Source organism: Python bivittatus, unplaced genomic scaffold (genome assembly GCF_059951505.1).
Source record: "Python bivittatus isolate LINGU-HERP-01145 unplaced genomic scaffold, Pbiv_v1 ctg000580_np1212, whole genome shotgun sequence".
Lineage (NCBI taxonomy): Eukaryota > Metazoa > Chordata > Lepidosauria > Squamata > Pythonidae > Python > Python bivittatus.
In genome coordinates, this window is record NW_028277087.1 from 26163994 (window position 1) to 26191387 (window position 27394).

General features: G+C 39.4%; 1 protein-coding gene across 3 annotated transcripts in view; it reads right to left on the bottom strand.

Annotated features, from left to right (window-relative positions):
* Nucleotides 1-3646: 3646 nt before the first annotated feature.
* The window catches only part of LBHD2 (LBH domain containing 2), a 106499-nt gene continuing 82751 nt past the window's right edge, over nucleotides 3647-27394 (bottom strand). For 2 of the 3 annotated variants that reach the window (XM_088149799.1, XM_088149798.1), the window contains exons 2-5: nucleotides 18371-18476; nucleotides 16005-16092; nucleotides 10880-11075; nucleotides 3647-10210 (exon numbers count right to left, since the gene is read on the bottom strand). In XM_088149799.1, the coding sequence (XP_088005925.1) occupies nucleotides 10143-10210; nucleotides 10880-11075; nucleotides 16005-16091 (351 nt within the window). In that variant the 5' untranslated portion in view covers nucleotide 16092; nucleotides 18371-18476 and the 3' untranslated portion in view covers nucleotides 3647-10142. The remainder of the gene's footprint in view (nucleotides 10211-10879; nucleotides 11076-16004; nucleotides 16093-18370; nucleotides 18477-27394) is intronic. The other variant, XM_088149797.1, reaches the window with a different exon arrangement.

The window sequence follows — 27394 nt, forward strand, 5'->3', positions numbered from 1 at the left end:
GACCTGGCCGCGGCCAGGGGAACCTGGAAGGTTGTAGGACACTGAGGGAGCCGCCGCTCGAATCCAGGGACCCAACAAGGACGACCCAGCTGGAGGCGAAAGGCGGAGCCCAACCCCCAAGGGAGAAGCAGGGGAAGGGAGCCGAGCCGGAGCTGAGGCGGCGCTGTGCAGAGGCGAGCGAGGGAGACCCCTGGTTAGTAAACAACAAGGACTCCCTGAAGAAACAAGGGACCTGCTGGGAGCACAAGGGAGGCTCTACGTTCCAGAAGCTTGCCGGGTGGATGTGCTCCGGAGAGGGCACGCCGAGGACACTACGGGACACTGTGGGTTTGTTAGGACTTTCCACCTCCTGCGTGAACAGTTCTGGTGGCCGTCTCTCCGGAGGGATACGAGGGAGTACGTGGCCAGCTGCTCGGACGTGCGCAGCGGCGAAAGAAGGGAAGGAGGGGGAAGGAGAACCTTCGGGGACCCATCCTATAAGTGACTTAGCCAAGGAAAGGCACACCGTTATGGCAGATGGGGGCAACACCCTAGTAGCCCAATTAAGAGGGGGACTTGTCTTCAGGGGGGCGGTATGTCAGGTTCGGTCAGCACGGGGCTTCGGGGAAGCTCGTAGCCAGCGAACTCCACCGGCGGCAGCTAGCGAGGAAAAGAGGAACTGAAAGCGCCGCTAATTAACGGGCCACCTGCGCCCAGCCAAACAGGAAAACCGCAGCGGAAGCTTTTAACTATAAACTGATAACGGCGCGAGCCAACAATGAACGGGGCCGCAGGCAGCGAAACAAGATCGCGCGCAGCACAGAACCCGCGGGCTTGCACGTAACGGGGAGGGACCAACCCAAGCCGGGGGGGACTGCCCATCAAGGACAATGGACCCTGACCGAACCTGCCATCATGGACAATCAAGGGGGATTATTGGGGGGGCCTAATAGCCCACAGCCGCAACGCGATCACGAGGCGGGAAAAAGCGCGGGAAGGGGGGAATATAACAAGTGATGCAATTGTACCAAGCCAGTCCTGGCTTTGCTTGTGACTACTACGTTACGCATGAGTAAACCTTCTTTGTGAACCACACGTGTCACGAGAGTTTCTCTGTCGAACGGGGCAAATCTCACACTCTGTACTATTGCTAAGAAAACTACATGACATACCATTGTTATCTTCAGGAGTTGAGTTCAACTTGGAGGACTCTTTGCTTTTCCTTTACTTTAAAAAGTCCCTCTGACTGAAAATAGGTCAATGGCAGAACACATGCTTTGCATGCCAAAGATCCCAGTTCCAATCCTTGGCATCTACAGGAAAGGCTGAGAAAGATTTCTGCCTGAAATTCCAGAGGGGTTACTAGTCCATATACTGAAATCATGTGTATATGGCAGTCTTGTTTTTGTTTGCCTTATCTTCCTTTAATTCCACTTTAAAGAAGTTGAAATGAGAAAAGCAAGCACCATCAACTGGAATTCCACCTATGTTTCAAGGATGGTTAGAAAGTCATGTTTAGATTTGCAAGAACCATAGTATTTCCTTTACTTGAGTTCAGTCTTTTTCCTTCCATGTCTGCAGTTGATATTAAAAGTTTAACATATTCATGAATAACATCCCAATGCACTGCATATGTCAAACAATACAGAAATAGCTGGTTGATATTTTACATGATTCATAAATTAAATTACCAGTTCATTCATTCAAGGAAAAAAAAAACTAGGCTGTTGTAATTCATTATTTTAAAAAGAGAAGGTTAAAATGTGGCTTCCTTTCATAGGCTGTCAAAATTAATAGACTTCATGATACATTGGCACAAACTCACAAATTACTGTACTAATTCTGAAAGCTTTAAAAATAGATACATGTCCTTTATAATGGAAAGGGACAGAATCTTTCAATATATCTGAGATAATGCGAAAGATTGCGGTTTTGCCTTTCCTATAATTTTTTAAAATATCCATTTGTGGACTTCAGTCTTCACATGCAGATGTACAGCAAAAATTCTTAAAAGTCCAGAGAGCATTACTCTGTGGATTGGGAAGATGGCTGAAATCTTTCTTTGTGGCCAGGCTTTCTTTCCAGGTTGTCTGTACTTCAGGGGCATCTGCAAGGGGAGGTGGACAAAAGAGTAAAAATAGTGGCTGTGACTATGCAATCCAAGTCCCACCCTTTCTTCATGTGTGTTGCACATGCTAGTTGATATGCCTGTTGAAAAAGGGCCAGGGCTTTGTGCAGTCAAACTGCCATCTTGACTTTTTTGACACTCCTATGGATGCCCCTGCTGCACTTTAAAATCAGTGTGGGCCTTTTTCACTTCCTTGTTCAAGCTGAAAAGAACAGAAAGGAGGCTTTTTCTATAGGAATCCCACATCGTTGGACAGCACGATGATCCCTGCAGATCTTTAGGACAGTTTGTGAGATTCATTTATTTTCCTTCCTCAGATTTTTCCCCTCACTTTTTTATGGGACTGCTAAAGATTTAAATATTTTTGAAGTGGATTGTCAGTTTTAAACACTGGTATTTATTATTTCTTAAGCTAATTTTTATAGTAGCTTTCTCAATCACCTGAACCATCATGAGAAGATTTATACCTTAATATAGGGATAAAGAACCTGAGGCCAGCTGCTGAATTATAATTCCCAGAATTCCTCATCAATGGCCATGGTGGGTGATGTTCCTCCCACTCCACCAACCTTGGAGTAGGTTCTGTCAAGTTCATGGTTTGCATTCCTCCTTCCCTCCCCACGTAGTCTGTCAGTATTCTGTGGCCATAAAGCATACTCAGCCCTAGGTATGTTTTGGAAATTGCCTATCTTTTAAAACTCCCTCCCTCCCTCCCTCCCTCCCTCCTGCAAACAATGGGATTCTTCCCAAGCCTCTTGACACCTCCTTCTTGTGCCCAGATAGTGCCATTTTTGATGTCATACACAGCAGCACTCATTGCCCAAACCCTGGAAATAGAAAGTTAAGGGACACACATTCTGTATTAATCAGAATGTGTGTCACTATCTTATATCTGTGAGGGAGTCCAGATCCGTTTTTTGTTTCTAATTGTCCTGCCTCATTCATGGTATTTTATGTGGGCGAGGGGCAAACAATACAATTTTCTACTTGTAACTTTCCTCTGTTTTCCCAAAGCTTCTACTGTCTTCTTTCATTAAAAAAATAAAAAATAACCTACAAGAATAAAAAGAAGCATGTAAGATGCAGACAACATTTTATCTAGTCTGCCATTTTGTCTGTAACAGCAGCCAGTTCATGCTAAGCACAAAAGTGATGGCCTTCTCTTATGTCCACAGGATCTAGTCTGCAAGAACATTGTTTTTCACTATTAACAGCTAGTAGTAGTGGATCAAAGCTTGTATTATTTTATAAAAAATAATCTAAATGTAAGGTTGTAAATATTTTCCCTATCAGTCAAAAATGTTTTAGGAGAGGATCTGGTAGGCAGAATTTTGAAAATAGCCACAAATCTGAATGAAAATGAATGAATGTCTGGATATTTAAGCTATGTGTTTTTCATTCCTAACCTTTATTGGTGGAACGCTATGGGTTTCTTATATCTTCACCAATGTTGCTTTTGAGGGTAGAGGAAGCTTTGCTTGTCAAATAGGAAACACAGTTTAAATAAACATTTGATATACTAGCTTACCAAATTAGGTCCATGTAGGCTTTTAATTGATTCAATTACATCTGCAAGACATACCATTGTTGGAGTATATAGATGGCAATTTACAAAAAAAAAGGAAGAGTTACAAAGGTGCAGAATCCAACAATATATTATTCCATAAAACCTTTATCCCCATCTTGCTTTTAATAATCTACAAAAATATGACCAACTATTCTGAGTGTTTCCCCTTTCCTACAAAGCATTTCATCCAAAACAAAAGAAATACAGAAACCATCAATTAGGTTTATTAGACAGGACAAAACGGTTGTACACAGATAAAATAATGTGATATATGTAGCTATGCACATTGAATACAACATTTGTATTCCTGAAACAGTTTTTTCACTTTCCTTTCTGATTAATTTATCAAATTCACCTCTCTTCAAATTAAATGCTACTTAACAAAATGTAGTTAAAACACCTAAGTTTAGCATAAGATCAGAAAAGCGAAGCTGGAGTGAACCAACAGTCTGTCTTGATCAGCAGCATGTTCCCACAGTAACCATGGAGGTGCTTATGATTTGTCCACAAGAAAGACATGAACACAATTTCATCCTCTCATTTGTGCTCTCAAGCAACTGATACGGAAAAATGCTCTGCCTCTGCCTCTGCCTCTGATGATTATATAGCCATCATGATTAGCAGACATTCATTACCTTATCCTCCATGAATTTATCTAATTCCTTTTTTAAATCGCTCCAAGTTAAAGATCATTTCTAGATCCTTGAGTCATGCAGTCTGTAGGTTAACTATGCACTGTGCGAAGAAATACTTCCTTCTGTCTCATCATTCAATTGCATTGTATTAGCCTGTATCCTAGCATTCTATATAAATTGTGTCACCTTGAAGACATTTAGAGCTGAACAATGCAATCCAAGCCTATTCAAAATGGATAGCATGAACGTGGGTTCCAGTAAGAAATTATGCTGGTGGCATTGGAGGTAAAGGAGGTATGCTGGCAGATGGGAAATGCTGAAGGAATTTTATTCAGCCCTTCATTTTAACTAAGAGAGGTATCCTGAAATATATATCCAGCTCTATATCAAGACTAAGTCTTCATTAAGTGCTGATTAAGATTAAGCCCTGTTGAGTACAGTTGACATTAAGTTATATTCCTATGTATATTCACCTTCAGAAAAGCCTCAGTGGGATTTTCTTCCAAATAATCAACTAGTCAACTAATTTAAGCTAGTCAGATTCAGGATTTAATGCTTTGAAACATATTATTGTGGTGATGGTAGAGAATTAGGGAGGAATTCCTAAGGATGAAACACAAACTATAGACACAGCCCTCCAGATTGTTCTTCCATTGTTCAATTAGTTATCGGAAAGCTTTCATTTGGCCATCATGAAATCAACTTGAGCTAGATACAAGATGACTGGAGGAAAGGTTCTTTGGAAGGTGTGTTAATTCCCAAAGTGATGCTGCTGCCTACTTTACAGATAAGAGACAGAGGGAGGAGCAGAAGGAGCACTGTGGAACTTTGGAGATATGATGCCAAAGAAAAACAAGGATGGACTTGCCTCTGCCTATACCTAAATGCACCAAGCTTCTTGATCAGCAGTCCATTTCAAAGTATGGTCAAATTTCCACCCACAAATTCCAGTTCAGCATTTTTCTAACTTGCTGTGGACTTTTCTTCATATAATTTCCTTGAAAGGGCAGGGCTGAAATGGAGTAATAACATCAGAAAAAGCCATGGAAAGGAATTCTGTGAGCCATCTCAGGCCAACAATAGGGCATCAACACTAGGGCCAAAAAGATGATTAGACATAGATACATTCCACCTTAAGTTATGCATCAGTTCATCTCCATTGGGATAGGCATCTCTCCTAGTCAGTTCCAGGTAAAGTGGAGAAATGGTCATGAGTGCTCTCCTATCAGCCTAGTATAACCAATGACCAAAGTTTATGGAAGTTACAGTCTAAATTGGGGTTACTAAGCTGCCTCCAGTAGGATATTATTTTTGTTCTCCAAGACTAAGATGGTAGGGGAGAAGCAGAGCATTGTTTTGTCATCTGAAAGCAAGAATGATTGGGACAGGAGGAATAGCCCACACTGTACACTTACAAGTAGTAGAAGGTAACTTCCTCAGAAGAAATGCCTTCCTGAGAAGAACAGCTGCTTTTGTCCCTTCAAAACACAACGCTTTATTACACTGAGCCTTGATTAAGTTTGTACTTATTTGTTTATTTATATACATAGATTTAAAGAATGTCTGGTTCTCAACTACTCTGGGCACTTTACATTATAAAAAGCCAGAACAATGAAATAAAAGAATAGATGATGGAATATTGGAATACTTGATGGAATATTCTGATATGTTTTATTTCTCCCTATTTTTTAGTTATCAGAATCAATGCAATTTGTATTCAAAGCACCTGGCAGAAGATAAGAGAGAATTGCCAGACACCTGGATCGGTTTTGAGACTCCTGAGTTTGGTTTGGTTTTGTTTTTCACTAGAGCTGAGGTGAGCTAAAGTTAGTCAGTCAACAAAAAGCTCACTTGGTGACAAGATTATGACTTCAAGTTAAAAATGCTTAACAGGACACATTCTATCCAATTTTTTATTAAAAATTTTTTTTTTAATTTTGTTTTATTTTTGTGCCTTTGAGTCAGTGTTGGCTCCTGGCAACTGCCTGGACAAGTCCCTGCAGTTTTCTTGGCAAGGTTTTTTGGAAGTGGTTGGCCATTGCCTGCTTCCTAGGGCTGAGAGAGAGTGACTGGCTCAAGGTCACCCAGCTGGCTTTGTGCTTAAGGTGGGACTAGAACTCCAGTCTCCCGGTTTCTAGCCTGATGCCTTAACCATTAAACCAAACTGACTCACTTTTATCCAATATAGCAAGCTTGTTTAGAGCAACCGGCACCAGCCACCTAGTGCCCAACATAATAGATTACCTCTTTATACATATATTACGCTTGTTTTGATTAAGAAAAAGATATATATTTCTACTTTACTGCTACTATTGCACAACAGTCTTTAAGTAAATATATTAAAATTTGGTTACTAAGAATATATATAAAACTATCCTATTAAAACGTTTGTTCGTTATATTGGTAGTGATCCCCATGCAGTGAAAAGGATTCTAAAAAGAAAATTTCAAGGACATAAGATAGTCTTGAAAGGAGACCACAAGATGTTTTTTGCAAATCCCATTTTGGAACCAAAAACAACCAATTTCATTCATTATGACAGAATTTGGAATTGTTAATCAATTTAGAAGGGAGACCAGATATATGATTTTAAGATCAGTCACAGTAGTGGAAGTTTACAATCAAATTTAAATTCCCTTTTTCTTGAAACCAGTAGATGCACATTTAGGACATCTTTGTGCAGTGAGGGAGGATATGTATCTGCTTTCATTTTTATTTTTCAAGCACTGTAACTGGAGACCAATAGAAGAAATGGGTTCAGGGAAAAAACAGAGAAGAGTGACTGAAAACAAAATAATGTGCTCCCCCATAAGTGTGGAGCTCCCCTTGTAAAATTTCACAAGGTTTAACTTAGCAGAAAGCTACTTTTCCCCTGTCAAGAAAAGAGTACTGTAAAATCTTTCCTGCCATACTGTAGAGAACCACAGAGATGACCTTGGAGAAGGAACACTTCAGTTAGCAAAACACGAATGAAGCCCAGAAAAAGAAGAATGCTTTCAAGATTCTGCTACTATAGCCTGTGTCAATCAAGTTGCATTCTAGTATTTTTTGTGGAGTTTTTCCTGACCTGTCCTACCTCGAAGGACTAACATCAATCTTGAAAGCCTGATGGTGTTTTTTCCTTCCCTTTCTCTTATACCAAAGAGAGTTAAGGTGGAGACAATTTAAGTTCTTTCTAATGTTTTCTTCCTTTCTGGGGCTTCATTCAGGTTTTGCTAACTGCCACATTCCTTCTCTGAGACCATCTCTGTGACTCCCTACACACAAATATCTCTAGAGCAATCCTTAATTTTGTATAAAAATCTCCTTCTTTTAATAATGTTGTAATTCACCCACACAAATACACCACACATACTCCTTCCACCCCCGCCACCCAGTATTTATAGGTGAAGCTCTTTGGAATCATGTACTACATCTCTTGTTGCAGCAACATATAGAAGGATGGGACTACGTCGTGAGGATTTCTATGAGGAGATCACTGCAAGCTCTGATAGAAGGTTCCCCAACAGGGATTCCAGATCTGAAAAACATGTAGAGCATCCATTTTGCAAATCTCCTCAGGTAGGGTTGAAAAAAAGTCCTGCTGCTGATCAAGGTAGACAGTCTGGGTAATGCCATTCCCCATATTCTTATCTAGGACTAGATGTGCCTGAACTTTACAGTCCTCTTCAGGCACAAAAGGGTTTGTAAGTAGCAAGAAATCCTTAAATCAGGAAAGATTAGCACAAACACTGAAAGGATGTTTTTTTGTTTGTTTTTGTTCTGGGCCATAGAAACATATTTCTACAGATGTGTTTCTAGCTCTGCAAAAGTCAAGATGGCTGCCACAACCATGCAATAAAAAAAAAGCTTTTTTATGTGTGTCACAGCACACATAAAAACAGGCAGGACTTCAATCCCATGTTCGAGGCTGCTATTTTGACCTTTTTGACCCCCCTCCCTGCAGACATCCCTGCAGTTTTTGTATGGAGAACATTTTTCTCCAGCTCAGGATTTCAGCTTTTTCTTAATGTTAAGCATGGCATATAGATAGCTGCTGTTTTGCTGGTTCCAATGAATAAGAAATCTTGTTTGAAAGTACAGCACAAATGGAGTTTGGGGAATTATTAGTACTTTCTATGTCCACACAGACTGCAATCTCTTAACCTAAGAATGATAGACATTTTTTAAATAAAGCATAGACCCCATATTAAGAAAATAGTTTTTAAAAAATTGAATACTTCTACAAATCACCTTAGCTAGCGTGCAAGCACATTAAGGTTGATGCACATAATAATAATGATAATATACCATGAGTGAAAATGATCACCCTCACCCCATCCCAATATTGTTTTCATAGGTGGAGCTTGTTTTCATAGGCTGAGTTCAAAGCATATTGTTTTCATAGGTAACCAAAGTATGGTTACTAGCATATACACATAAAAGGTACTTTAGTGTCTATTCCCCCTGAAGAACTTTATTTCAAGAGAATTACTTAGAGAAAGAAAACATTCTTTGTGCTAACATAGTGAAGGAAATTCATCCTAAGACATCAAGACACAAATCAAGTCCAAGTAGAGTCTATCTTGAAATAAATAACATACAACTATCTCTCGGCTTTGCCATACCAGTTTAACAGTCATGACTTCTACCCAATTCTGGAGACCATACTTTGGTGACAGCATCGAAGTTTAAGCATTGGAAAGCGCTGTAGGGGGAGGGAATGAGTGCTATATCTGTTTGAGCCTATATTTATTGTTTCTACTGGGTCCCCAAGAGATCCCTCCCTGTGCAAAAGCCTGCAAGAGATTAAATAGTCCAAATAAAGTGGGTGGTCTGAGGGGCATCATTCATTACACAAAAGATGCATCTTATGTCTATCCTGGCCAGTTTCTGTCCAGTCTTCGATCCAAAACTATATGTAAAAATTTCAGCAGGGTCTATATACAAATACGTTGGAAATGTCCTAAAACAGCAACAACATAAGCAGTGGTCTCTTTTTCCCTTTTTGAAACAGGCCCAGTTAAACCAGGGTAGCATTTGGGTCACAAATTATTTGCACAAAGGATAGTAAAGGCTGCTGAAGTTACACAAATCGGACTCAGTTCACAAACAATAACAAATAGCTATTTCCATCCAAAATGTACATCAATAAAGAATTCCTTAAATGTTAACTCATTTTCTTTCAAATGCATTGAGTTAATTAAAGCCTGGTTCACTTGAATTTGCACAGAAAAAGAGATACACAAAGGGATATGTAAAGGTCCCTGCTGTGCCCCACTAAAAGCCAGTCCTAAATTCTCCGTTTAGTCCAAATTTAAAAGTTAGACTTGCATTTCTATACAAAAAAGGTACAAAGTTAGAAGGTGACATTATATTACATCTATTATCCATAATATCACAGTGCTAGTTTTAAATGGCTAAAACAAAAGAGGTTTAATTGATTTAATATATTCTATAGCAAACAAACCCTGTGTCTTGGTAGCAATACCAGATAGCTCTTTTATTTCTAAGAGGCAATTTCACTTACAAGCGCAAATTGCAATTAATTTTGTTTTTGTTTCGTATGTGTGGTTTTGTTTATATTTTTCCTTTGTGGCATTCGTAAAAGGAACCGGGAAGAACTACCTAATGTGCTCCACTTTTCCTGAAAGGAAATTGAAATGATATGAATCCCAGCCTGAAAAGAAGCAGTTCTAAAGCCCCTAAATTTCTTGCCATGTACTAACCTAATAATAGAACTAAAATTAAAACCTTCTACGGTTTTAAAATAGAGCACGTTGACAAGCCTTCGGAATGTGCGAGCTTTCCAATTAGGGTCCCACCAAAGCTTCAATTTGTTGAATGAAGTTCCTTAGTCATCCTCAGTTCTGCTTTCACTGGATTTTGTACTATCTTCCATGTCTTGATGTGGTGAAGCACCTGGAGAGAAACAATTGCCTCTGTGTTAATTTTCCTATGTCCATATACATGCTTGACTCAAAATGCACAGGCTACTTCTCCCTTTTCCACCTCAGACACCTCAGCAAGGCACTGAAAATGTTCACTTCCATTCCAAATGTTCCACTTCCAGCTGGCTATCCAAACATGAGAAATTATGATTAACCTATCTATGGTTTGCTAAAGCAAACTGGTGATGAATCATAACATATGAAGTTACCTTATTTCAAAAATTATACTTAGCGATACAATGTGTTATGAATAATTGTAAATAGAAGCTGAAGCTTCTGAAGCCTTTATGGTCAAGCTAGCAGAGGAAAGGGTGTGTGACCTCAGAGGAGGCTAGGTTGTCCCTATCACGGTGCTCTGTCAAAAGAACAGGCAGCCTCGTGGCCAAATGCTTGGCCAACAACTCATGTAATCCCTTGCCATTAACTTTGCTGGCTTAAATAATGGGATCTGAAGACCAGGCCTGCCTATGCTTGATATATTAGGACAACCCAACAGAGTCTTAGCAAAGGAATAAGAATATACCAGTTTATTATTTTTTCATCATGGATAGAGCACAAAATAGTGAGCTGATACAGGCAGTCTCACACTGTTTTGAACATAACATGTCTCCCCAGTAAAAGTTAATTAAAATGTTCATACTTTCAAGATCCATCTGGTGCTGCTGAGCACAGGCCCTCTGAGCAGCAAGAGTCTTCTTGTCTTCCATCGATTTTAGATCATCTGGCGGCCAACGAAGCTCTCCACTTTCAACATCCCCCATCTCAGATGGCTCTACCACAATGGATGGTAATCTTTTTGATAGTTTTGGATACTTTTCATGGGCATCTGGAAAAGCCTACGATCACAATGAATTATTTAATTCCCTTCAATCACCAGGATGATCGAGATGTTGTGACGTGCATTTTTTAAAAAAATCTATACAGTCTACTGTTGTCTACTGTTTCAATTTTTAAAAATAGCACTAACAATTATAAAAAGAAAAAAGTTACCAAATCCCATAGCAACAATTAGTACAGTCTTGCTACGCAAAACTTTCATAAACCAGGAAAGTTGGTTATAAGCTAAACTAAAGCTCTGGAAGCAATGGATTGCAAACTTGTAATTTTATTATTGGTGACATGCTGTTGTCTATCAATTCTCCATTGGTAATAAAGGGGGAATGGTTATGCCCTTCATAATTTGCTCTGGGCTTCTTATGGACTTGCATTTTCCATTTTATGCATCAGAAGACAGAAAGGAATGGCTGCGGAAAGAGTTCTTACCATGCAGTTTACAGTATCTCAATTTGTCTACAAACTTCACGTTAAACTAGTTATCTTAACAACTCTGGACATTAGAACTGATTAAAGACAACCAATTTTTTTATGGTGAATTCAAATAAAAGGTTGTTTTCTGAATTCAGATGTTAAATCAAGGAACTCTTCCCTGGGTGAAAGGGAAGAACATGCTGAAATATTTGAAACTGTCATAATGGGAAGGTAGACAGATGGATAAATTTCTTGCTACTATCCGGAAAAAAAAAGGAACGTAGCCCTTCTATGCCTATTACTTCCTGCTGTGGCCTGTTAGCTCAAATAGTTGCCAGTCTGATACAGTTCCATGTAGGCAACAGAAGGAAGAAATATTGTAGTGTTTGTGCTGGCAAACCAAGATCTTTACCTTTTGTGCTGTATTGACATTGCTATAAACATATCTTGGTACACCAACGGACGATGGTAATTTACTGTGACATACTGCTATTTATGTTCTATCATTTTGATGGGTAATATCTGTGCAATACAAATATCCAATATTTAATCATCCTTCGTGAATGCAGTTGACAGCCTCAACTCAAAGCAGTGACAATTGTTATGAGCACAATGAGAACAATTATACTGCAAAAAGCAAAGAGCACAGTTCCTTTAAAACCGGATGATTTTTTAATACAAGGTTCATCAGATCGATCTCCATATAAACCATTCCAGATTTGGTTTCAGTCTCTTTACACGGAGGATTTCAAAGGCTAGATGCCAGACAGAGAAAGAAATGGAACCAATTACCAGTCAGAACTGACTCCACAAATACTTGGTAGTGGAGGCTAGAAGCATAGCTTCTAGGGATGCATAGGTTTTCAATTAATTTGCAAAGCCCTGCGGAAGTGATTAGCTGATATCTCTAGTAAGGTCAAGTTGTTCATTCCCTAGCATGCATGGTGGATTTTAAATTAAAAAAAAAATTTAAAATTGTTTTACTTAAAAATAAAATACAGTCAATGTTACCCATATAGTGGATTCTGAGCCATTTTGTTTCAACACTGGGATAGTGAACCTGTAGCCCTCCAGATGTTGCTGAACTAATATCAGCAGTCCAGATATCGCAGCTCAATTCAATTCCGCTAACGCTGAGACGTGGTAGGAATTATAATGCACAGATGGGGAAGAAGTGTATATGAACCCTTCAAGCAACTACACAAGGAAGGGCAAGTGATGAAACAGGAGTCACAACATTACAATCCAAACTCTGCCCCTTGAATTGCAACACTGCCTACAAGTGCCTAAGAAGTGAGTTGCCATTTTCACATAAGGACATAGATTTCATCATTTGGGTATCATCATGACCAGCTGCGAATGCCTCTGCCTGGAGACAGGCTACTGGTCAATGTAACTCTGAGACCGATTCGTAGTGGTATAAAACAGACTAATTCTAAGCTAGTAGATGCCAACAAGTGCAGATTTTGGGGGATGCATACATTTATCAGAATTCAATTTAATTTATTCAAGTTAGGCAAGATTGACTGAATAAGTAATGTAAGCAGGACCAATGACATTTCAGATTATTACAAAGGCATCAGGAAATTGATCCCTAGGCATGGGGTCTTCAAATTGTTCAGACCACTGAACATCACTGCCTACTTTTGTTTCTGTTTCTTACTGTCTCCTTATTTGTCAAAGCCTGTCAAACTGGAGAGTGCATGCTGATCCACCAGAGACAGAGGGAGCCTCATTCACTACATTTGAAAAATCACCAAGCACATTTTTGGATTCATGCCAGTGTAAATATGTGGAGTCTGTCTAACCACCTGTTTCAAAGCAATGACTGAAATTCTCAATCACACGGTTATAAAATAAGGATGCGCCCAGACTTTAGAAAACAGAATATACCACATCATAAAAGGCATTATTTTTAGTAGGAATGCATGCAAAATATGTATGCTGGGGAAGAATGAACAGAAAAAAATGCATTTTAAGGATGAAATATAGTTCTTCCAAAAAGGTATATGGTAGGAAACCCCTAGACAAAAATAGGTATATTAGGAAAAATGCACAGGGAAATAGGTATGGATTTTTATGGACTTTTTTTTTTTTTTGCCAACCAATAGAAAAAATAATTTAGGATGGGGAAAAATGAGAAATTGAGTGAAACTGAATTATGCAGATTAGCCTGTTGTTATGTTTTAACGGTTGCATGAGACTCCATACCCGTGTGTATGTCACATTGGAAATATTAGATATTTGGTGGATTTTCAGATTAAGTGGTAATTGCTGAGTTTTTAAACGACCTTGAGGAAATGTCAGAAAATTGTAATGTAAATCTCAAAGCCTTCTAGCTATTTTCATCAAATGCGATCTTCATTACTATCACTTACCAGTATAGGACATTTAGCATGCAATGGGAGGTTAAATGTTTGCTGTTAGCTTTTTGAGATCTCCCAATAGGTCTCCAAAGAATTACCAGTAAATGTCAACAGTACTCTGATTTCTGACATTTGCTATAACAAACATTCATATAGAAAAAAAGGCAAAAAGAATTCATGTAACAAGTATGGAGACATGGAATTGTTATATTTATTAATGTATATCATAGCATTGATAAGATATTTCCTTTCAGTAGTAATTGCCCAAGACAGATCTCCATATTTTACAATAAAAATTGCCAAGCGGATCCCCTCCCATATCCTTCTTTCAACTTATTATTTGCCCTTTATCAAATCTTCAAATAATTTCCCCTTTATTATCTTATCTTATACATTGCATGTGACTAGATAATACATCAGACTACACTAGAACTTTATTGCAAAGAAAATCCACTAAACTCAGGGTGATTCTCAAATTATGGGTACTTCTAGATTGTGCTTTTCTTATGCAATCAACCTGCCCCATTCATGTAATTATATAGGGAAGAATCCAGATGTCCTCTTTCATTTGTCAACTTCCCACATTTTTCCCATTTTTTTATCATAAAAGTCCTGCAAAGAGGGAAAGGCAAAATCATTACATAAGCTATCCAATTGGAAGTGTTCTGAATGGTTGCTTTAGAACTGTAGCCTAAACTAGGCTAGACTTATGTAACAACTGCTTCCGCCAAAGGCCATCTCTAAATATATACATATAATGAAAAGCCTCTTCTCTAACAATAAACAAGACACTGTGCAAAACACTAGCCTGAAGGACAGTAATTGTGACAAAGGGCCAGGTTATTGTAAATCATTGTAAATATGAAATCTCTCATTGATAGACAGTTGAGACAATATATACCAATGGTACTTTAATTACATTTACTTCTATATATTTTAATTATTGTTCACAATTTTATTCTGTGATTTTAGGGTATTGTAAGCTACCCTGTGAAAATCTGGTTTTTGAAGGGTCGCATATAAACAAACAAATTAGGAAAGTACAGTGCAAATGTGGATTGTATTATCTTCATCTCAACTGAACAAAAACAGGATGTCACCCCAGCAGCCTCTGGTGATCAGCTGAGCTGGAACGTAACACTGTTTATTATGTAACGTGGAGCTACCATTACCCTCATTATTATATTAATTATAGCTATGCAGGGAGGATCCTTATTTTGAATGTAGTATATGATGCAGGGGGTGTAATTTCTTCACTCAGAACTATGTGCTGGTGGAAAATCTGTCCAGGTCTTAGAACCTTAGAATGGACCTTGCATCTACAGGAACCTTTTTCTAAGGCTCCAAACTGCATGGAAGAGAATGGTATTTAATCAAAAGGAGGTCAATATTTCCATACTGAGTGCTACATTCAATGTAAATAAGGAAGTTCTTTAACTGTCAAAAATTGTGGTTCAATTTCCTGCCATTTTAAGGCTGGAAACACATGAGCATCCTCTGGCAAACAGGGAAAATCAGAACAGCCTGGTCCTGCCCACATGTATTACATAGTCCCACCCACCTTGTATCAGCACCCTGTCAACTGTAGCCTTTAGTCTTCCAAAAAATGATGAGTGCAGCTTACTGTAAAGTTACCTATCCCTAAGACAGACAGACAGACAGACAGACAGATATAGAGATAGATATAGAGAGAGGTATTAAAAAGGCAACTTTGTATGATTCGTTTCTATCATCATTTCCCAGTGGTTGACCAAAATCACTGCAGCTGTTCATGGGTTTCCACATTGCAGATGTTGTCTGTCCAACACCTTGATCTTGAATGTACTTTTTAAATCAGTCACTTGATTCACCAATGTAAAACCTAATGGGTTTTGGTGCGCTTCTCTGATAGTGCTGTTTCATGAAATACTGTCAGGTTCCATTATATTCAAAAGGAATGTAGCTCCAAGCTTCTCCAGAATGACAGTGACAACAAAACCTAGCTCATAATCCTTCTTGTAATTCAGATTAAAACACATAGTGGATTTCAATTTCTATATACTACAATCCTGTGGTGTCTCGCTTTAGCTTATTCTAGGAAGCTAAATAGTTCTGACAGACTTTGAAGACCTTGGCTGACTGTAGCCTTGTATTCAATTTGCACACACTTACCTGAGTGGAAGTGCCTCCTTCTTCCTCAGGTTGGCTCAAGGTAAATTCCTCCATCACAGGTTCACGTGTATTCATTACTTCTGTCATGCTGCAAATATCAGAACAGGCTATTGGAAATACAGCAGAAGACCTAGCACAGGTCAGCTGTCTCATAATAACATATTTTAATTTTCTTATTCACATAATTCAATACCAGACAAACCACACGATGGCTTAGTGTGTTAATGAACCAGGCCTGTACCTCTATTAGTAATATAATTCACATTATTTGGGCTCTTTTAACTGCATTCATGACCTTGCAGGAAGAAACAGAACTACCTGCATCACAGTTTCCAAATTATATCTTTCTGTGTAAGTGGCTATTCTTCTCTCTCCCTTGCTTCAAAACAGGTCAGAAAAATTAGTGACCCATTAAACCAAAGACAGTTCATAAACAGTGGGTGGAGATTCCTCATCCTCAATACATGTTTTGTTCTTTTTCTGAGATGGCAAAAAACGAGGCTCGCCTGGAAGGGACACAGTTGGTACAGAGGGGAAGTACTATGGCTTTAAACAAGGTACAGGTTTTTCCAAGGACAAACTTCAGAGCAGGACAAATCAGGGCTGTAGCCTGCAGTGGGATGCTGCCAGCTTCAGTCATTTGCAGTGAGGCCAATCCCTAGTGAAATAACTGCTATAATTAGAAAGTTAACATACTCTGCCTGAGAAAATGTAGAAAATGTCATAACAGATGTTGGAATGCACCACCTTTGTTGCTGATGATATTAGATCATTAACCTGCTCCCCATAAATTGCATATAAGGGGAGTGGATTTTGTAGCACAAAGTGGCAGGGGAAATTGGACATTTGCATGAACTAAAAACCAGGTATGTGGCAAGAATCAATTGAAATGGATGAAAAGCGCACTCTGGTTCCACAATGCAATGCTTTCTCAAGGGAAGAGTAGAGAGCAAGAGCAGATAATGACATTTGCAGAAGCAGTGAAGCTTAAATATCTGAGTATCTTTTGAAAAAAATACTGGACAGAAATAAAATAACTATAAAAATGCACAGATGCTCTTCCATGCAGCTGAATGGTATTAAATGCTTTTAGAGTAGGTTGCCAGTTCCTTACAGTTAACAGTCCATCACCAGGAGAACTGAAACCACTCTGATGTCCTTGTTTAATATCAGCTCCATTAGCATTTGAGGGGCTGTGAGTTGTGGAGCAACAAGGGAAAATAGGAAATCCAGTATACGATGTTATACAAATCACTACAATTTGGCAAGCATCAAATAGTTTCTTCCTCAAGAAGGGTTTTGGTGTGCGCCATCGGCATGCCATGTCATCAAGCCACAGATTTGACTGTGAACTGTAGACGGTCCCTAGAAATGTCTGTCCTGAGTTGACTATTCTGGCCCGTTTACTGATGTTCTCCCTCAAGAACTGGTTTCTCCCAGCACTTCTGGGGAAAGATCCCATGACCATAACCATGAGACTCTGATGATGAAGGAAGACACTGCAGCCCATATTCCAGAGTGAACGTTCCTTTCTTCACTGCAGTCTATGAGTGCATCTCTTCCTTTTTTTTTAGAACCAGTGGTTTCAAAAGTTAGAGGTGTTGCCAGCTTGTTGATGCAAGGTATAACTAGCTATTCCATAGCCTCTTAATTAGGAGATATAAGTTGTATCTTCAGTCTTAAACGTTTCCTCAGGATAATGGAGACTAGGTTGCTGTCAGCTTTGAACCTTGCCTTTTACTTTCACAGAAATCACTGGCCTTCTTAGTCATGCACTGAAGGTTCAGCACACTTTGCCATAAAAACAGACATGCCAAATTATTGTTGGACAGCATCTATCAGTCATGGGCAACAAGTTCCCCCTCCAAAAGCATGCAGATATTGTACTGATATGAACTGGCTTGAATGTATATTATGTTCTTCATTCAAAAGCATCAGTCACCATACAGGAAGCTCCACGGCAACCAGGACTTGCCCAGAGAATCTAACCTGCTGAATTACCTTTTGTACAGTAATACGAACTGCCTTGTTCAACCCAGATGCCAGCAATATCTAGAACTCACTTTAGGAATGAATTTAGATACTTTCATTTTTTCTGAACCAAACCAAGTGTTTGCATTCTGACAAAGACTTGTGCAAGTGGTATGTCAGTAGGCTCCTTTCCTTCCCACTACAACTATGCCTGCAATGCACTCAGTGTGTAGTGTAGCCTACAGAGGGCAAAAACCTAGATCTATATCTAAGGAGCAAGCTTCTTTCATTCTCTTGACAAAAGAGGAATTGGCAGATGAGTACATCCTTAACTACTAAGCATCTGAGCTGGGGTAAATAAGGGGAATAAATGGCACAATGAAGATTACATTTACCTTCTAAGGACATGAATGGATTTGTCTCCTCAAAAATCTATGCTTGTTGCCAATGTTCGCTCTGGGGAGGAAGTGTTGTGCCAATTGCGTCAAACACGCAGTGCATCTGAAAAAGACAATATTGGAGTGAATCAGAGGATGCAGTGGAAGTGACAGTGCTGAAAGAATGGGCATGATGAACCTAAGATAAAAAGAGAGTGGGAGGAAGCAGACAGTTCCACGCTGAAAATTCCACAAAATTCCAACAGAAAATTCAGGGCAAATTTGTGTATATGGTGGATGGTCCTATGTAGTTGCTGGGACTACAAAGGTCCTGACACCAGCAGATGTTTGGCTTCCATTCCATGACAGTGAAATCTGCCACTGTTCTCCTCTGAGAAATCTTACCCCAAATGGAATAGTCAACCCACTATGGTGGGCTAAAGCCTATGTAGCTTTCACTGTTATTTTAACTAAGGATTGGCAACTGTGGATAATAGGTTTATGATGGTTACCTGAAAGAAAGGCTTATAACTGTCTCAAACAACTTTTCTTTAGTGTGTGAAGGTCATCTTAGATTCACTGTGAATATGGCAAAAGGGCAGATGAGGTTCTTCTGTTTCATTTTCAGGGAAGGTGGGGAAAGTGTTCAGAGTCATCCTCCTTTTCAGTAAATACAGTAAAAGCATATCTGGGATATGCCATGCTCATAAGAAATAAAGAAAGGCAACATTGCAATCAGTTTTGTTGAAACTGGGATTTACTGAATTTATTGAGAATTTGCTTTTATTACATTTTTAATATTTATGAGTAGAATAGCTCTCCTACTTCTTGATTAACACTTAAGTAACACAAAACAGTTCTTTCTGAAAATTCACAATGTAACAGTCAGGCAGAAAGAAGAACTTAGGAAAAAGACATAAATAAACATTATCAAACAGAGGTATGGAACTCGTATATACAGGCACTAAAGTTCCCACCTGCAAAGCAGAGCACTGCCCTCTAGCATGATCTTTATTTATCAGAATGCCCAGAGGCATTGCTAGAAAATAAAAAGGGAGTTTGGCTGTAAATGTCTCCACCTGACTGGAAAAAAAGACAAAAGTGTGAGAGACTAGATAGGATACTGGCGGTGGGGTGAGGAGGATGGCAGAGACTAACAGCACCAGTTTGCCTTCTGAGAGATGAACACTTGTAACTGGCTCAGCCCCATATACCACTCATTTTCTCAAAGAACCTATGACTTGCTCCTCAAATTCTAATTGTCCAAACTAAATTTACTGAACAAAATAGAAAACCTCACAGAAGTTACTGTATCTGAAACCTCTAAAAGATGACATCGATATTTGCATATTCGCAGATGGGATTGGAAGAAAAATCTGGCCCTCCTTCAGATAGTATGCTAATAAAAGGGAAGTACCCTCTCCCCAAATATTGCTGGCCCTTTTGTTTATGAAACTGTAAATTCTTTCGTACCTTCTTCAGTCTCTCCTAATAGACCCTGCCCCAATCTGACTTGAGTTTGTCCTTCTGCACAAGATCACAAATTCCCTTGCTTTTCTGGCCAACTTCTAGTCTAGAACAGAAAGCAAAGTGATTGTCTCTTTTCTTATACTGGAGTTTTTTTAAACATGATTGAAGAGTTTCACAGTCCATTGCAAACTTGGAGATGGAAATAAAAGCTGTATTTTGTTTTGGCAATAAAGCACCAACACCCACCCACCCCTGTGTTTTCTCTCAAGGCTAGAGCATGGCAAGAGTTTGTGTGGTGGCGGTGGTGGCACAGAGACCTTAGCTGTGGTTGTTCATATTCTATTATCCTCCTGACTACCAAGAGGGAGGGGGAAACTGAGAATCCCATGATAATCAGAGATCAGGGAAATATTAACATTCAGATGAAAGCAGAATTTTTTTTATTGGGACTTATGGATACCCAATTAGAAGAGATTTATGGAAGACTGATTTTGTGTATGGTAATTGCAGGGAAATTATTATATGCACAAAGATGGAAACATTCTGAAATACCCACAATGGAGGAGTGGATTGTAAAGATTATGGAACTGGCAGAAATGGCAAAATTGACCTGTTTGATCAGGGATAAGACAACAAGTACTTTGTCTGAAAGAGACTGGAAACCTCTTATGGACTTTTTGCTGAAAATGGAAAAAAATGAATTGGCGATTTACGGATTTGCTGATTAAAAAGGGTTGAATATGGGAAGAAGAGAATTAGGACATCATTTTAATGAGGGAGGAATAAGGATAAGATTGTAATAGCTTTAAAGAAGATCAGAAGTTGCTTCTTTACATATCTTTTCTCCATTTGTATCTCTTTCTATACTCTCTTTTCTCATTTCACATTATTTCTTTTTTCTTTTCTTTACTATTTCATGTTTATCTTTTATTTCTGTCAAAAAATTGATAAAAATTAAATAAAAAAAAAGACAATCAAAAATCAGTGGAATGTAAGTATGACAAACAGAATTGTGGAAGGCAGATTATTAGCAAAACCTTTTAAAAATGTACTGTTGCCTTTCTGCCATAAATGGTATCATTAAATAGGACTAAAGGCCAACACTAGCAGTTAGTAAACAATTGATGAGTCAAGTCAAGCAAACAGCAGAACATAGAGTATTCTACTTTAAATTAATTTTGAGAAAACAGGATAGACTGCATTTGGTGTCTAAAAATATCAAAGAAGATGCTAAATGGATCTCCTAAGATTCTTAGGAGATACTTAACTTGGTGGACACTGACCATGGTTACAGAGCTCCAATGGATGTGTTTGTGGTGGGGGACTTGAAGGATGTTGAAGGGAAAAATGACAGGCAGATAGATTTTGATTAAACACCGTGCCCATCAGACCACAGCTGTCCTCCAGATTATCCCTGCTACCATGTTGCTTATAAATAGCCATCAAACAAGTCATATGTACTTCAATAAACTGAAAAATTCCAGTTGAACATTTTTCTAGAACAGTTACAGAACACACACACACACATACACAACACACACACACACACACATCCCTATTACATTGGAATGTCTGTACTCATAAAAGGACTTGAAAAGTTATGAAAGGCAGTAAACAGCAGGGTCCAGCACATATTTGTCTATCCTCCCCTACCCCAAGGAATCTTTAACAAAAATATTTATGCCAGCCACAGCCATTTCCCCAGGCATGAAAAAGGTGTCTTCATTGAAATGAATAGCCACAGTATGCAAGCTGTGTGCCCTATAGTAACTTGGATCATAGCTGAAGAGATTTAACAAACCTCCTTATTTAGGAACTCTTTTAGCCAGAATGTATAATAGTAGATTAATTAGGCAATGATTTCATTCACAAATAACAATTAAAAAAATGCCCCTTATCTTTCAGCACTCATTTTCTGAGAAGATTCTGGGTCATTACAATTAAAGAGAGTGTGCTGGTAGCATTGGAGCCATTCTAATGTCCCACAATTACCTTCATATTTCCAAGCCAACTCTGTTTTCTTGCTTAAGCACATAACCATCCTGTTCCAGAATTCAACTGAAATCTCTAGCAATTTTACCCTTTCCTTCTTTCTGCTCTGTCCAATTTGCTTATATTTATGGTGAAAATAGACTGAGCTATAATGGCCAAATAATGATGAATGATAGAATGTGTAGCTTAAAAAGAGTAGCAAATCTCTTTGTTCTCTAAATCACTGTTCATGGTAACAACATCTATTAAAATGCTTGAACCAGGCTAATCTTACATTGTTCTTGAAGCAAAGTATTAGCCATTACAATTATTGTAATATAGAGCAATCTGTCCACATAAGACTGTGTAGTCCAGAGGATTTAATGTATGGATTTTAAGATAACTTTCCTTCCTTCCTTCCTTCCTTCCTTCCTTCCTTCCTTCCTTCCTTCCTTCCTTCCTTCCTTCCTTCCTTCCTTCCTTCCTTCCCTCCTTCCCTCCCCTCCAACTCTGCCCTCCCTTCTTATGTAAGCCTACCAGCCCAGTTTTATACAGATCCGTAACAAAAAATAATATTATTTTGGTTTCATTGAGATAAAACAGTTTGAAATATAGGAAGTTGTCTTAATGAAAGCCAGATCAATTAAGACTGTTTGCTTGGGATTTATCTCCCAAATAGATGCCCACTTAACTGGAGCAAATGTATAATCTAGCATTTTATCCAGATACTGTGATGTCTAGCTCACATAAGTGACGTAGTTCACTTGCGAACAAGTTATCCTTTTTTTGTTTTTTAAATTTATATGTTCAGTTTTCTCAAGCTATATTTAGATTGGTCTTTCTCTCTCTATTGAATTATGTGTACTTCAATCTGAGGTCTTCTTACTTACCAATGAGAATGCTACTTGGAATTACAGAACCTGTTTGCAACATTTCCCCCTTGACTGAATCATTGGTCCAGATGAGTGAACAGGCTGGCTAAAAAACAGCATTCTTGAATTCAAGCCAACAGCCTAGATTCCAAATTAACCAGAACATTTTGAAGACTTTCCATAATCACCCAAACCTATTTTCCAGATATTCTCCAATATAACATTTGCACACTGGAGCAGTGCAAAGCTCTAAGCAAAAATATGGAGCTGTTCTGGAGTCTAAAGTCTTACAGTCATAACCAGCTATTCATCTACCTCCTGCATTTTATACCACTTGTGTATGAATTCTTGTTTTGCCATGTGAACAGAAGAAAATCCTGCTGGATACAAGTATAATCCATCTAGGTCAACTAGATTCCACCACAAGCAGAACAAAAAGGCAGTATAATGCTGTTGCTTTCCCCAGTGGTTAATTTTCAGGGCTATAGTGCTACTGTAGCTATATAGCCATCATAATCTCCATGAATTTAATTCCTAAAATGATAGCTATTTCAACATGCTATGCAACTATGAAGTTATTCCCACTATCTGGATAGGAAGGTACATTTCAGAAAAGCTTTAACAGTAGATTCTGCTAACTGTATACAGTGGCTTTTTAATGGAGAATAAAATATATGATTACCTCCAGCAATACTTGCTTGCCACAAATTAGTCACTAGTAATATCATCTGAAGTGCTGTTCTCAATTCCAGGAACATCTGATCCTTCAGTATCTGTGACAAATACACCGCTAGTCTGACTCACAGCTTAGATGCCTCAAGCTAATAATTCCTCTCTATATAATGTGTATATAGCTTGGCATAATATTCTAGCAATTGCTTTACTGAAAGGGAAGGTGACTTATAGCATATCCTGTTGAGAGGCTATAACCTTGGAGCAATAACTGAAACTTGCACACTAGTAAATGTTAAATATTGATCAAATTATCCCAGAACCAATAAGGAAAAAACAACAACACTATTTCATACAATAACTTGCCTGGTGCTTATGGTCCTACTCTCCATATGTTCTGGAAAAGTTCCTATTTTCTAGAATGTTTCTAATGAAAGGAATGTAGTTCAGAGCCAGCCAAAGGGTTAATCCTTGACATATCCAGGTAAAATTAGGAAAGACTCCCATCTAAATACCGGAAGAATCTTCACAGGCTGGCTGGCTGGGAAATTTTGGAAGCTGAAGTCCACACATCTTCAAGCTGCCAAGGTTGAGAAACACTGCTCTAGATGGTCTTCATTTTGTCTTTGGGAAAATGCAAAAAAGTTTATGCATGTACAACCATGTGCCCCCACACACTAGGTTTCTTCTTCTTCTTCTTCTTCTTCTTCTTCTTCTTCTTCTTCTTCTTCTTCTTCTTCTTCTTCTTCTTCTTCTTCTTCTTCTTCATCATCATCATCATCATCATCATCATATCATCTATATGCCAGCTGACTCCCAGTGACTTTGTGTGACCTAATTTACCCAGAATAAATGGAAGCTATTCCAGTGTCTTGTTCAGTCGATTATGATAGGCAGAGATTTGTTCTCTATTACAAATCTCATTGTCTTGTATTTAAAGCGTGTGTGTGTGTATGTGTATATATGTATGTATGTATGAAAAAAATAAAATTCCCCTCTCACTGCTATGGGTGGTATATGTCTTCCTCAATCTCGGGTCCTCTACCAGAGGCCTGGGAGTTTGAGGGTTCTGTGCAGTATCTTAGCTGTTCCTAGCACTGCACTCTTCTGGACAGAGAGCTCTGATGTTGTTCCTGGGATCTGTTGGAGCCACTCTCCCAGCTTAGGAGTCACAGCCCCAAGTGCTCCTACTACCACTGGGACCACTTTGGCCTTTACTTTCCACATCCTCTCTAGTTCCTCCTTCAGGCCCTGGTACTTCTTCAGCTTCTCATGCTCCTTCTTCCTAATGTTGCTGTCACTTGGCACTGCTATATCTATCACTACCACTATCTTCTGGGCTTTGTCTACTATTACGATGTCTGGTTGATTGGCCAGTACCTCCCTGTCTGTCTGGATCTGGAAGTCCCACAGGATCTTAGCCCTGTTATTCTCCACGATCTTCTGTGGAATCTCCCGTCTGGACTTGGGGGGGTCTAGCCCATACACTGTGGAGATGTTCCTGTACACAATGCTAGCTACTTGGTTGTGCCATTCAGTATACGCTGTTCCCACCTGCATCTTAAAACCTGCCACTATGTGTTGGACTGTGTCTAAGGCCTCTGCACAATCTGCACCTTGGGTCCTGTCTAGTGTGGTAGACCCCTGCTTCTATGGATCTGGTGTTTAGTGCCTGTTCTTGTGCTGCTATGATCAGTGCCTCAGTGCTGCCTTTTAGTCCATCCCTTTCCAGCCACTGATAGGATTTTCCAATGTCAGCCACCTCAGCTATCATTGTCTTGCCATGGTACTTCCTCCATTTGAACTTCCTCCCATGTCCTGCCTCAGGCATTCTCACAGCTCACCTTTGGGGGCCATCTTACTGATGTACTCCTGGATGCTCCGGGTTTCCTCCAGGACAGTGGCTTTGACACTCATCAGACCCCGCCCACCCTTTTTGTGGCTGATGTACAATCTCTGGGTGTTGGACTTGGGGTGGAAACCTCTGTACATTGTGAGGAGCTTCCGGGTCTTCACATCGGCAGCATCCAGGTCCTCCTTTGGCCAGCTCACTATACCGGCAGGGTATCTGATGACTGGCAGGGTGTACATATTGATGGCATAGATTTTGTTCTTCCCATTGAGCTGGCTCTTCAGGACCTGTCTTATCCTTTGGTGGTACTTGAATGTTGCTGTTTTCCTTGCCTCCTCATCATGGTTCCCATGTGACTGTGGGATACCAAGGTATTTATAGCTGGTCTCTATGTCTGCTATATGGCCCACTGGTAGTTCCACTCCATTGGTCTTCACACCTTCCCTCTCTTTACTATCATCCTGCCACACTTCTCCAGTCCGAATAACATCCCAATGTCCTCACTGTAGATCGGTGTCAGGTGGATCAGTGAGTCGATATCTCGTTCACTCTTAGTATACAGCTTGATGTCATCCATGTAGAGGAGGTGGCTGATGGTGATTCTACTCTTGAACTTGTACCCATATCCAGTCCTTGTGATTATCTGGCTGAGGGAGTTTAAGCCTATGCAGAACAGAAGTGGGGACAGTGCATCACCTTGGTATATGCCGCACTTGATGGCCACTTGTATGAGCTGTCTTGAGTTGACTTCCAGTGTTGTCTTCCACAGTCTCATTAAGTTCTTGAGGAAGGTCCTTAGTGTCCTATTGACTCTGTATAGCACCAGGCATTCACAGATCCATGTGTGGCATTCACACCATCCAGTGTGGCATTGAGTTGTAGGCTTTCCTGTAGTCAATCCAGGCTGTGCTCAGATTGGTCTGCCTAGACCTTGAGTCTTGGGTGACTGCTCTATCTATGAGCAACTGGTGTTTTGAGCCTCTAGTGTTGTTCCCAATGCCCTTCTGAGCTGTGCTCATGTACTGGCCCATATGGTCTTGTAGCTTGGTGGCTAGGATGCCTGATAGGACTTTCCATGTTGTGGGGAGGCTGGTTATTGGCAGGTAGTTTGACAGTGCTGTTCCCTTGTGATCAGCACTGTCCTTCCTTGTGTTAGCCAGTCTGGGTGAGAGCCTGCTGCTAGCAGCTGGTTCATCTGTGCTGCTAGGCTTTTATGCACTGATGTGAGTTTCTTTAGCCAGTAGGTGTGGATCATGTCCGGGCCAGGTGCTATCCAGTTCTTCATGTTCTTGACCCACTGTTGGATGTCTGCTACTGTAATGGTGACTGGTTCCTGTTCTGGGAGATTGCTGTGGTCTGCTTTCAGGTCCTGCAGCCACTTTGCATTGGTGTTATATGTCTTCTCTTTCTCCCTTCCTTCCTTCCAGTACTGTTCAGTTTGTGTGTGTGTGTATAATATTTAAAACAATGTTTTAAAGTATAAAAATATTTTAATATGGATTTTAAAACAAACTTTTAAAATATTAAAAACAAAGAAAGATTTGCACCAAATGGAAAGGCTTCAATTAACCAATATTTTTCATTTTGTCCAAACATAATAAAAAAACCTGAATCTTGACGTTGGCTAAATTTTGATCATCAAAGATTTTCTGCTTCAATTATGATTTACAAAGGGAGGAATATAGGGAACTCTGTGTGTGAGCAAAAGATTCATAACATATCTGAGCTTTTTTATGACTTTCTGAATGTAGACAACAGTCTTACATTAGAGCAGTATTCAAACCTACTACCAAGAAGCTCAGGATAGTAGACAGCAATGTTACTCCAGTTTGTTCCTATACCACATTTTTAGATTAGATGAAATAATTCAAGACATCCCTGCCAGCTTCATAGTGGAATATGATTTCATAGAATAATAGAGTTGGAAGGAGCCACTTAAGCCATCAACTCCAACCTCATGGCCAGTGTAGAATCCAAAGTAAAAGAATGCCAAATGGCTGGCTCTCTACCTTCCATTTCATTACATCCAGGGAAAGAAATCTACCACATTTCTGGGTAATCAGTTCCACTGCTGAACTGTCCTTGCTATTAGGAATTCTTTTTCCAAACAATCAAAATCTGCCTTTCTGTAACTTCATTATTCCATGTCCTGACAGAGAACAGGTCTTGGGCTTCTTAATCTGAACCCTGGTCTTCTTCATCTCA